An 11,705-nucleotide genomic window follows, 5' to 3' on the forward strand; every position below is an offset into this window, starting at 1 on the left:
CTTAGCCGACAGAAACATCACACTACCATACTAACAGCGTCGATATCGCACTCAACAAATACCTATCTAACGCAAACGACTTATCACACCAATTCTCGACCCAACTCTTCATCAGTACTTTTCCAACGTAGCCACCATGCCGCAGTACAAGACCGGCCAAACCGTCCGCTACAAGCCCATCGGTGGCCCCGACTCCAACACCTCGGAGAGCACCGGCAAGATCACCGACGTCATCACCGAGCCCGGCGTCCAGGCCGACCGCAACGTCCAAGCTAGCTCTGATGATCCGCGTTACGAGGTATGTTGTTCCTCCTTGTGATCCTTTAGCCTATTTTACCCCCCTGTTTTTTTCTATCTATCTATCTATCTATATATATATATATATGTGTGTGTGTGTGTGTGTGTGTGTGTGCTAGGGAGGAACAGTGCTAACGGGTTGGGTCGGCGTATATAGATCAAGAACGACAACACGGGCAAACTCACATCCGTGTACGAGAAAAACATCCTCGGCTCTGCTTAGGGGGAGGCGGAGGTTTGAGATGGCGTTCTACCCGTCGATTTGAGATATTGGGGTTGGGATTCTGTTTGTTTATACTCACTGGATAGTGTTAGGTGGTGTTTAATCGTTTTGAGTATCATTACTACTAGCGAGTAGACAGCCGTAGATTAACAAATACGTATTCTAACACGAAAAGCTGGCTGTCTGTATTAATGACTTCTGGCGTGATCTTACCCTTCCGGTCTCGTTGCTAGTGAACTTACAATCCCCTTGTTTTAGATGGATTAATTTTGAAGAAACTTGGGTTTCTAGGTCTCTTACCTGGGCTGAATTATAAGATGTCCGAGGTTATTCATAAATGCCGAGGATATGTTAATAAGACAAGGCACACATACTTTCTTAATAACAACCTGAAAGTATCACATAAAATAGCAATTCACGCACATCACCCATACCCTGCGAAAATAGCCAAGTAGCAAGAATTCTTATCGTATTCACATCACCATGCTCATGTTGAGAAGTAACAATTAGCCGCCTCTTTCACACATCGCCCGACCAAAAGCCGCGCTCTCTAAATTCCAAGCGACGTCCTTCATCCGGCAAGCGTAGCAGTAGCAGTAGCAGCAGCAGCAGCGAATATATACAGCAGCGTGAGTTTTGCTTTGCCATACACGAAAAGACTAGTAAGTTTAGAGGTTATACAACCCAGCCAACCCAGCGGCAAGAGAAAACACCAGGCTCCCTTTCCCCTCCCCCGCCGCGCCCCCAAGGGCCGGGGGATGATGAAAACTTTGTATGCAACCCTCACTTTTCATCCTCACCACAAGCGTTCGGGAGGAAACAGACTCGCAAGATCGCAAAAAAAACAAACAATACGCACACACCGCGTCGTCGGCTCGGCTCAGGCAGTAGACTTCGTAGACGATGATGGACGGACATTGGTGTTGGAACAGACCCGGACGTACAAAAGAGAGGGATATGGGTATGTACCTAATCAGAAAAAAAAAACAAAAACAAGATTCCCAGATAGGTATTGGTATGGTATTTCGTCATGATGAAGATGAACGATGGATGGTATGGTATTTAAAAACTCTCCCGCGTCTCCCATTCTTTGCCCCTGAACCGCCCGCACCGGGATGAGGTGTTACATAAGACGCGACAAAAAAAATCAAAAACCAAAGATACACAAATGAATCTTCTTTACTCCGAGCGCCCTACACCGATGATGATGATGTTGTCGTTGTTGTTAAAGGTTAGGGGTGCCGCAAAAAAAGAAGAGGGCGAAAAAAAAACTAAAATAAACAGAAAAAGGTCGGCCCAGAAGTGAAGATGAATGAGATCGAGATGAGAAAAACACAACTTGTAGCCTATACAATCAGCAGAGTAACGCGATAGAGAAACGCCGGCCTCATGCGAATACTTGTGAAACGAAGAATACGGCAACGGTCTACACCGTGCCTCGAAGGCGTTGCTTACGGGCTAACCAGTCCCCAAGCATATTATCCAATTGCTATATAATCGTTAGTCCAAAGTCAACAAACACTATTAGAAAATCGTATGGAAGCTCACCGTCGTAATTTCAGCTAATCTTGCGTTCTGCTCACGGAACAGAGAGCCAATGACAGGATGTTCAGGGCCCGCGGGCGCCACATCGTTCTTGTCGTAGACGATGACCAGCAGATCCCTAATATCGGAGCCCGAGTCGAAGAATGCACGAAGGCTGGCGTCGTTCCAAGTCGGCGTAGTCGCTACCGACGTCGATGTCGTCACCGAGTCTTGCTTTGCGTGAGTCCTATTGTCCGTGTCCACTAGCTCTGGCGATGGAGATGATGCAGGAGAAGATTGGCCTTCCTGACTGGAAGTATCGACCATGAGGGCGGGTGGGTTCGATGACATGACCGGTGAGACCTGAACAGGAGATTCCGAGAGCCGCTCTTCGTCGGCGGAGCGTTGGGGCTTTATCGTTTGGTCACTGAGCTCTGATGTTGATGTTAGAGTGCTGACATAACTATCTGGATATGCTCCCGGCAGAGTTGGTCGCGTTTGCTTCGTCTCGGCAGGCTGCCGTGTGGGTTCCGGAGGTGTCCTGGTCGACTGTGACGCAGTTTCATCTTCCTCGGGCGAATCGAAGTCATCAAGTTCGAGTCTTGACTTCGCTTTGGTAACCTTCTGTGGCTTGCTTTCCTTCGTAATGACCGACCTCGAGCTGCCCTTCTCGTTCTTCTGAGATGATCGGTCTGGACTTTCAAGCCGATCAGACTCCACTATCCTCAATGTCGCCGGCGGTACGTTCGCTACATTGTTACTTCTAGTTTCTGACGCTAGCATAGGACCGCGCTCTGAACCAGCCTGTGACGGCGCGATAGCAGGTTTGCGAGTAGGCGAAGGGTCGGTACTGGGCTGGTGCTTCTGAAGTTTACTTGTATTCCGCTGAGGTCCGTTAGCCTTTTCGGGCGACAGATCCGCATCGGCTGCGTGCGCTTCCTCCGCTTCCTTCTCCGTCATTTCAGCAGTGGCATCCAGGGACCTCTTGCCAAACGAATCGTCGTCATCATCAAGGGACTTTTTCTTATCCTTCCTCGAGAAGAAACTCCGAATCGCGCTTGGCTTCTTTTCTTTCTCCTTCTTATCCTTCTCTCGCTTCTTCTTATCGTCCTTATTTCTGTCAGGCGTAAGCTCTTTATCCAAACTTGGTCGTTGCCGCAGTGACTCCTTCGAGTCGCTTGAGATCCGCGGCTCGTTATCGTCCCGTAGCAGGCCAGGAGTCAACGTGATCTTCTTAGTCTCTATCGTCTCATCCTTAAAGAAAGAATCCGTGTTCCTAACAGTACCGTTCCTTGTAACCCGCTCACCCTTATGATCGAAAATGTCACTACTATCCCTGCGGTCGTTTTGAACAGGCGACAGCGTATTGTCCTTATCATCAGTCTTGGTAGAGTCCGATTTGACCTGTTTCTGTAGACCCTTAGGCTTGAGCGGTTCCACCTTTGCGGATTCATCATCTGAGGCATCATCGGTAGGCCCTTTCTGCTCTTGTTTCTGTTGCTGTGAACCCTGCTCTTCGAGTTCCTTTTCGCTATCGTCCTCCTCGTCACTGGAAAACTCGGGGTCGGAATAATCAACATAAGTCGGAGCCGTGAAGGTGACAGTTTTCTTTCTTCTCCTTATGGCAGGCAGTATAGCAGTACCCTTGATCTTCTCTGCCTGGTCGCCAAGCATTGTTGCCGATAGCTAATTCGCGGTTAGAGTTAAATCCTTGGTATCTTTGAGCATAATTACATACGTCAATGTTCCGATGCTTATTGAGACGCGCTAGCCTTTCAGTAGGCGTCTCGATGTGTTCTGCTGGTAAGTATCCTGGAAAACAAACGTGAGTCTGGAGCCGGGCTTCGAATATACCAATGGCTCGTACCTATGCTGCTATCCTTGACCACCCTTACAAGCCACCAGTAACTATTACTGTCGTCTAGTAGCACCATGGTGTCGCCTTTGGTCGCATTGGCCTGACCCTCGACCGTAGCGACGAAAGTGTGGAGAGCGTAAACGAACTCGAAATCGATGTCCTCTAAGTCTTGTAAGTCTTTACCACCCCAACCAACATCAATGAATCTAGTATTAGTGGCCAAAGAAATATTGTCATAATCATCATCATCCTCTTCGGAGGCATCATAAGGAAGTAAATAATATGGCGAAATGGCGAATTGCTCCTCGTCTAGCTCGGTCTCGATGGTTTGTGCACTCGATTGATGTTTCAAAGAGAAGTTCATGGTCTTTAATTGGGACTCGGAGGTAACGCGTTGGTCGAAGTCCCCTTTTTCGATATACTGTCCTGTTTCATCTACCGGAGCCGTCGTGTGTATTTCCTACATGCTCGATTCGGATTCGGGTAGTGACAGGTCGTCCGGGTCTTCTGTATGGTTCGCGCGGTCGGTCGATCCGTTATACTCACCAGGAAAAGGATGATGATGATGATTTGACTTATAAGCAGAAGCCTTGCTTGCCTGCTGATCTGGGGGGTGTATAGATGGGTGTTCAACGGATTCGAGACACGGTGAAGGTAGTCTCATCTCGCTGGGTGCTGGAAAATTGAGGGAAACGGAATGCAGGGCCAGAGGACGTAGCGAGTCGACGCGCCGTGGCCAAGCAGGAGGCGGAAGGGTGTACCCACCATCTTCAATTGAAGGAGAACTCGAAATCTTATCCATCATGTCATCATCAAGGCCATCATCCGCGTCGGCGTCCATGTCACCATCGTCGGAGCCATTCCCCAAGACGCCTCCATTCTGCGCGATTGCGAGCGCATCTTCGGATTGCATCTTGTTGCCATTCAAGGAATTCGCGAGTTGTTCGGCGTATTGCTGCAAATCGCTACTGCTATCACCATCGGTCCACGAGATCCTAGGACTTCGAGCTTCCTCGCCAGCCCTATCGTCTTCAACTTCGCGCAAAGTTTCAGCCTGGTGCGGCGCGAGTGACCCGTTCGGCGCTGCGTTCGACGATGGAGATTTGTGTTTCTTAGCAGAAGGCGTGTCTTGACTTTGTAGATCAATAGTGTCTGTAGAATTCGAAAGGACCAAAGTATTAGCATAGCACAAGGAACAAACAATTCATAAAATTTTTTTTTTTTAGTAGACAAGGGGTCAGCCGGGTGTTGCATTGTAATAATCTTCCCAAAATTTCCCCCTTCTCCCCTTAGCCCTTTTAGAGGCTGGCAGGCTTGTATGTAGATCAGACTCACCTGCGCGAATCATCTGGGGTCTGGTCATGGCTGCTATTTTTCCAAGAGTCCGCGGAATCAATTACCACGGATCAATGTTAAATGAATTTTGATATGGGTCCGCCCTTTCATAATAGTAATCGATAATGCCTTATCCTAAAAATTTATTCCAACCTTGTACTGTCTTGTGCTGTCTTGTGTTGCCTTGTCTCCCTCTTCCCTAGCCTCTTCCACAGTATTGCGCCTTGGTGGTGGATTGTCGCAAGGGGTTGGGGGTTAAAGTTGGTCGGGAACGCCTTGACCACAGACCAATTCAGTGCCCACCTAACTTTATTTCCTAGAAAGTCGGCACCCAGTTTGCCAGTACAAAGATCAGTACAAAGATCGGCATGCGGTGGATTGAACTTGGTGCAAATCTCGGGCCAATTGTGTCGAATTTTGTCGTGTGCTCGATTCTAAGAATAGATGGTAATGGACCATCGAAGGGGCATAAATGAATGGATGTGGTGAGATGAAATGGAGAGTATTACGGATTACATATGCCATGCAAAAGAAAAAAAAAATCTTGGTTATCAGTAAGGTCTTACTACTAGACTCGGGAAATCGCTGATCAGATACAACGAAAATGCGAAAGGAGGCCCTGCAGATTGCGGTCCAATTCAGGTTGGTCTGAAACAAGGTACTTGGACAGGGCCCGCAAGGGGGGTCTATGAGGGCGATATGTAAACACTAGGCATGTATCTAGGTACATACTCTAGTACTTTTATAGTTAGCAACTTAGTGGAGCTACACAACTGAGATAGGTATTGGCTACCTGGTACAGGCCTAGCGTATTCCTTAATTCCCAAGTAGACAGTACAATAATAGCAACTTTGTCCTCTTCCCGTCATCCCCACATCGTCGACGTGAGGGCTAAATATAAGTCGGGTTTCTTCCCCATACCTGCATATTCGTGTTACCATGAGATACATGACATACACAACAAGCAAACGCCAATGGTCTACACTCGGTACATTAAGTAGATCTCATCGCTCAACTAACATATCTATCCTGTTGTCATAATTGGTACGCCAGTTATAGCCAAATTTGTTTCACTCCCCACCATTCGCGATGACATTGCCTACCTACATACATACTTTGGGTATGACCAAGAATATTGGGATTGAAATTCGTATAGTCTTTTTTCGTATATGCTTCTAACATAGGTACCTAAGGTTCTTCGAAGTCGTCATAGAGATGTCTAGGAAAAGCTATAATCAAATAACTAATATTCAATATCTATTAGTTAACTAGGTAGTCTTATGCACAACTTTGAGGGTTTTATTTCTTTTCATTCATAAAATGACTTACAAGTGCAGATCTCGAACTACCTGCAGCTTAAAAACAAAATGTACTACCTATGTAGTAAGGTATGCTCATACATGGCCTAATAGCTGTCCCTGCCAGAGCTGTAAATCACCAAGTTTACCATACCTGAACAGTTTGTTATGTCTTTCAATAGTGTATCGCTGGCATGTAAATCGATCATATGCATATTATTATTACGTTATTGCTAACAGTAAACCAAACAATTCATTCCAATGAGCCTACAGATCTACTCCACATGATAAACAGCTAACCAGTTAACGATCTAATCTATTTACTATGTATGAAGATGTCTATGAAAATATTCCAACCTTCTTGCCCCTGTCCCAAAGCCCTACCTACTTATAGTATAGCCTAGCGGTTCCTGCGCTAGTGCGAAGCGTGGGCCTATATCGTGGAGAAGGCCGAATCGGCGACCAAGAGTTTCCCGAATAGGGGCCTACTCGTAGACAAGCCCCATTTTACATAGCTTCGTCAACTTAGTGATATATGAACGGAATGCACTTCGTAGCCATAATTAACGCCTCATCCGAGTCTTGTTAAACATATTATGACTTATCTAACGGGAAAAGGCAAAAATCCCAAGAAATAGATGTATTTATCAGTTATTAACTACTTGTTAACTACACGTTTTCGAACAAGTTTGTTAGCAATTGTCGACTTCGTCGTAATAACGTTAAGGGACACCTCTAAGACGTAAACAACCGTATCGACACTTTGTATTTAGAATTAGGTATTCATTCGATATTACAGAGTTTACATACTAGCTTTTAGTATATTTTCTCGTAGCTACGGGCCGGCCTGCGCTAAAGAGCCCTGGTGTGGCTGATGTCTTGACATCATGGACTCACTAAAGCCCACGAAACAAATTCAAGTTTTCACAAGCATCTGTTAAGGATAGGTCTTATAGTCCGGCTCTAAGCCAGTGACAATAGTCGAACTCACCATAATGGGGAAGCCGCGCGTAATATACTGGTTTCGAACAGACCTTCGGCTACACGATTCTCCCGCTTTAGAAGCGGCTCTTGAACTAGACCCCATTGTCTTGTGGCCTATCTTTACGTGGGATCCTCATTATGTATACCGCGTCAAAGGAGGAGTGAACAGGTGGCAATACTTGTGAGTTTCATGTTTCGAATGTTGAATCCGTGGAACCAATCACTAATACTACTAGACTCGACTGTCAGACGGACCTTTCAAAGTCCATTCAGAACCTCAATCCCAAGTCCAAGCTTTTTGTTTTGCGCGAAGCACCACAAACACTCTTCCCCAAACTATTTAAAGCGTGGAATGTAACGCACCTAGTATTTGAAAAGGATACAGATGTCTATGCCCGAGAAAGAGATAGAATCGTGGTGGCCTTAGCAGAAAAGGCTGGCGTTAAAGTAATCTATCGTTATGGGCGTACGCTTTGGGATAGCGATGAGGTTGTTGCCAAGCATGGGGGAAAGCCAACTATGTCTATTACTCAACTCCAAGCTGCCGGGAGGAGAGTTGGGGAGATACCTCGACCCGTACCCACACCAGAGTATCTTCCAGATCCAGGAGATATGCCCGTAGACTTTGAACAAGAGAAACCGGAGCCGGAACCGGATCTTAATGCTCCACACCGGAGTGAGATTGATAAAACCTACTCGCACATTGCGGGACCTAGGGGAGATTTTGCTATTGCAACTCTTAGGGAACTTGGGTTCCCAGAAACAGCTACTACACCGCACCGTGGTGGTGAGACAATTGCTTTAAAGCAGCTGGGAGAAATCTTCTCAGACGAGAAATATGCGGCCACTTTCCAGAAACCGAAGACTAGTCCTGCGGCTTTTGAGCCGCAATCAACGACTCTCCTATCACCGATGCTACACTTTGGTGCACTCTCGCCACGCCTTTTCTATTGGCGGGCACAAGATCTAGTTGAACGGTACGGCAAGGGAGCATCCACACCGCCTGAAAGTCTGACCGGCCAGCTGTTGTTTCGGGATATGTACTTCGCGGCTCAGGCGGCGATTGGATCTCCTTTCGGTGAGTACCTAATGTTACCAAGCGGCTCTTGACCCCATTGATACGCATGCAAACTTCTGACTCTAGCATTACAGCCCAAACTATGAATAATGCATACTGCCGGTTTATTCCTTGGCACTTACCCTCAAAAGTAGAGGAAACTGAGACAGGCATTAATGCAATTGGCGGCAAGTATCATGTTGACTCTACACAAGCAGAGGAATGGCTTCTACGTTGGAAAGCGGGCATGACTGGGTTTCCGTTCGTTGACGCTTTGATGCGCCAGCTACGTGTTGAAGGATGGATTCATCACCTGGGGCGTCATATGGTAGCTTGTTTCCTCACTAGAGGTGGATGTTATATACATTGGGAGCGCGGAGCCGACGTTTTTGAAGAGTTGCTGATCGATCACGAACCGGCTAGCAATGCTGGAAATTGGCAATGGGTGAGCTGTACTGCATTCTACTCCCAGTATTTTCGTTGCTATAGCCCCGTGGCGTTCGGACAGAAGTGGGACAAGAAAGGTGAATTTATAAGAAAATGGGTGCCTGAGCTGAAGAACTTAGACGAAAAGTTTATTTATGAGCCGTGGAAGGCTAGTGAAGCAACACTGGACGAAGCTGGTGTGAAAATTAAAGGAGATGGACTCCATGAGACAACGGATGGAAATTATCCAACTCCGATGTTTGACTTTGGACAGAGGAGGAGCGCATGTATTTCTGCAATGAAGAGGGCATATTCTATTGGGCTATATGGAAATGATGTTAAAGTCAAGGATGGGACATGGAGGGGATTATTTGAGAAGGTCGGTGAAACAGAGATAGGAGGTTTTAGTAGTAGTGGTAACAGCGATAGGACGCACAAGAGCCATGCTGACATCCAAGATGGAAGTGGAAAGGGCGAACTTAAGCATACAACTCGGGATATAGCGGTTAGGGAAGGGCCCATGGATAGGTTTGCTAAGAAACTGAAAAGATGAAATTAATGTAAGTTTCCTTTTCAAGTCACTCTTCACGTTTTATTGTCTAAGCCTTCACATTAGGATTTAGCTAATCTAGTATGATATTTTATAAGGAAATTCTATATTGATCTGATGTATAAAATAAGAGCGTTTACTACCGTATCATTTTTTATGTAGAATACCTATATTGGCCCCCTAGTTGTTTCCTTGTGAGTAATAACTGATTAAAGGTCTTACCATACATGCGTTGTAAATTGCGATTCAGACCGAAAGTTCCACTAACATCTTTGCGTTGCTGCTCTTCCTTTCTACCTTCCACGCAACACCCTGCCTACACGAGAGTTTGTCCTGGCAATTACTAAAATAAGGAAGGTCAACGATCAATGACTATGTACATTTGACTATTGTTCAACCTCTTACGACCCAGTCAGCTAATGGGCAATATTTTATTAACATCCGTTGTCAAAGTATCATCACACTTCCACACACAGACTGTTCCTGACGTACTATATCTTGGACATTGTCCCAGCCCGGTATCAAGCAGTAATTAATGTCTTATCCGTTTGACTATTTATACAAAGCTATTGCCTGGCTGCAAATATCTTCTTGATATCGTTATTGCAAAACACTTCCACAGTAAAGTACCCTTTAACAGCGGTGGCATCTCGTGATGACAACTAAACAATCTAGGCAACTTCGCAGCGCATTTTGTCGCCAAGCCAAAAGACAAAACACAACCACTAGCACATCTCATAGAGTAATCAGTCATAACCAGCAGTATCAAAAGGAAAGGGACGCTATACCGGCCCCAGACTCCACTATGGTGCACTACTCGAACCATGATGGTGGTCCTGCGCGGGCCTTACAGCAGACGATGCTCCCTCAGACCCCAGCGTCGCCACATGTCTTTCAACACACTACATTCTCATACCCCTTGGGTGTACGACCTGCCTCTCCCAACGAGATTTATGGCCTGGCTTTGGGAATATGTTTCCTAGTCCTGCTTATGGGATGGCTTCTCTTGGTGGGTATACGAGTAGGTATCAGGTCCTTACGTACGAAAGAAGGCAAAGCAACCCAAAACATGGACCTGGAGTGCTGTCACATACCGGAGGAACGACCTCCAAAAGAAGATATGTCGCTCTTATCCAAGTTGAGAAAAGTATCGGCGGAAGATCTTATCAAGTCGGCCTGGCACAAGACCACAGATCTTGCTACTAGCATTGAGAGGGATATATGCGAGCTTAGGAGAACAACGCATCCCTTACACGGGTTGGACGAGGAGGCGGTACTTGGTTATGCGGAAAGCAGTGGAACTAAGGGTAGTGGTTCTTTTTTACGCAGAACATGCCGGACAGCGGATGTGCTATCTGTCTAGAGGAGGAACTGAAAGTCCGGCATAGGACAAATCGCAGGATCCTACGCCTGTTTCAGCGGTCGGTGGACGTTGAAGAGCTGTGAGGGACAAGCACTGCTAGTGATATCGACGAGCAAATCTTGGATGCAGAGGACGGGGGCTTGGTTGAAGAATAGCGCTCCTACGACCTGCCAGGGTTTTCAATCATTCATTATATGCGTCCCCCCCTAAAGCGTTTGATATGGGTACAGAGAGTTCCGGAAGATCGTGCTTAGCTCCCTGCTTTATTAATGCATAACATGGAAGTCTTTCTTTTTTTTCGATGAGTGAGCTCCTTCCAATTACGCTCGTCTCAAGGTGGTAAGGCCGTCTATTGGTGTTGTTTCTGTTGTACAGGTGTAGTAACGCTCGCGAATGTGTCTTTCGTCGAGATGATCCTCACTAAAGCTACCATCCAGCTTCCCTTCATGCTTTCCTCTTCAGCTCCTGTGATGCTTGCTTCAAGCTCCAGTTGCACTCCTCGTAAGCCCTGCCAGCGCCGAAACCTACTCCCACAAATGCGGGCCATGCTCTTCGTCGGAATAAGAGAACTGAGAAGACGACACCGAATCCGAGACCAAGGGATGACTTTATGAGCATGTTGGAAATGCAGCGGTCCCACTATGTTATTCTCATATTAGCGACCCTTATGCGACGACGGTAGACTGAGACTAGGAGTAGTAGTGTCATACCTTCTCGTTCAAAAGTGCCTCGCTCACAGGCCTAGAGACCGTGCTAGGCGGCGCGGGGACCGAGCTGTCCGACATGATGT

The 11,705-nt window shown here is 46.7% G+C and overlaps 4 protein-coding genes across 4 annotated transcripts; 1 reads left to right on the top strand and 3 right to left on the bottom strand.

Moving 5' to 3' along the window:
* Positions 1 to 1,946: 1,946 nt before the first annotated feature.
* Positions 1,947 to 4,266, bottom strand: GL218_04482 (Tip elongation aberrant protein Tea4; the record flags this gene model as incomplete). Its single annotated transcript, XM_033581092.1, has 4 exons — positions 1,947 to 2,009; positions 2,069 to 3,730; positions 3,783 to 3,856; positions 3,912 to 4,266. The coding sequence occupies 4 exons, from the start codon at positions 4,264 to 4,266 to the stop codon at positions 1,947 to 1,949; spliced, it is 2,154 nt and encodes a 717-aa protein (XP_033435743.1).
* Positions 4,267 to 4,362: 96 nt separating this feature from the next.
* GL218_04483 (putative sh3 domain protein) lies at positions 4,363 to 5,265 on the bottom strand (the record flags this gene model as incomplete). Its single annotated transcript, XM_033581093.1, has 2 exons — positions 4,363 to 5,030; positions 5,238 to 5,265. The coding sequence occupies 2 exons, from the start codon at positions 5,263 to 5,265 to the stop codon at positions 4,363 to 4,365; spliced, it is 696 nt and encodes a 231-aa protein (XP_033435744.1).
* A 2,265-nt stretch (positions 5,266 to 7,530) lies between these two features.
* GL218_04484 (Cryptochrome-2) lies at positions 7,531 to 9,555 on the top strand (the record flags this gene model as incomplete). The annotated part of the gene is made up of 3 exons (XM_033581094.1): positions 7,531 to 7,700; positions 7,756 to 8,597; positions 8,672 to 9,555. 3 exons carry the CDS (start codon positions 7,531 to 7,533, stop codon positions 9,553 to 9,555), a joined length of 1,896 nt encoding a protein of 631 aa, XP_033435737.1.
* A 1,804-nt stretch (positions 9,556 to 11,359) lies between these two features.
* On the bottom strand, positions 11,360 to 11,700 carry GL218_04485 (MICOS complex subunit mic10; the record flags this gene model as incomplete). The annotated part of the gene is made up of 2 exons (XM_033581095.1): positions 11,360 to 11,554; positions 11,626 to 11,700. The coding sequence occupies 2 exons, from the start codon at positions 11,698 to 11,700 to the stop codon at positions 11,360 to 11,362; spliced, it is 270 nt and encodes an 89-aa protein (XP_033435738.1).
* Positions 11,701 to 11,705: the final 5 nt, after the last annotated feature.

Source organism: Daldinia childiae (genome assembly GCF_008694065.1).
Source record: "Daldinia childiae strain JS-1345 chromosome Unknown Scaffold4, whole genome shotgun sequence".
In the NCBI taxonomy this organism is placed as follows: Eukaryota; Fungi; Ascomycota; class Sordariomycetes; order Xylariales; family Hypoxylaceae; genus Daldinia; species Daldinia childiae.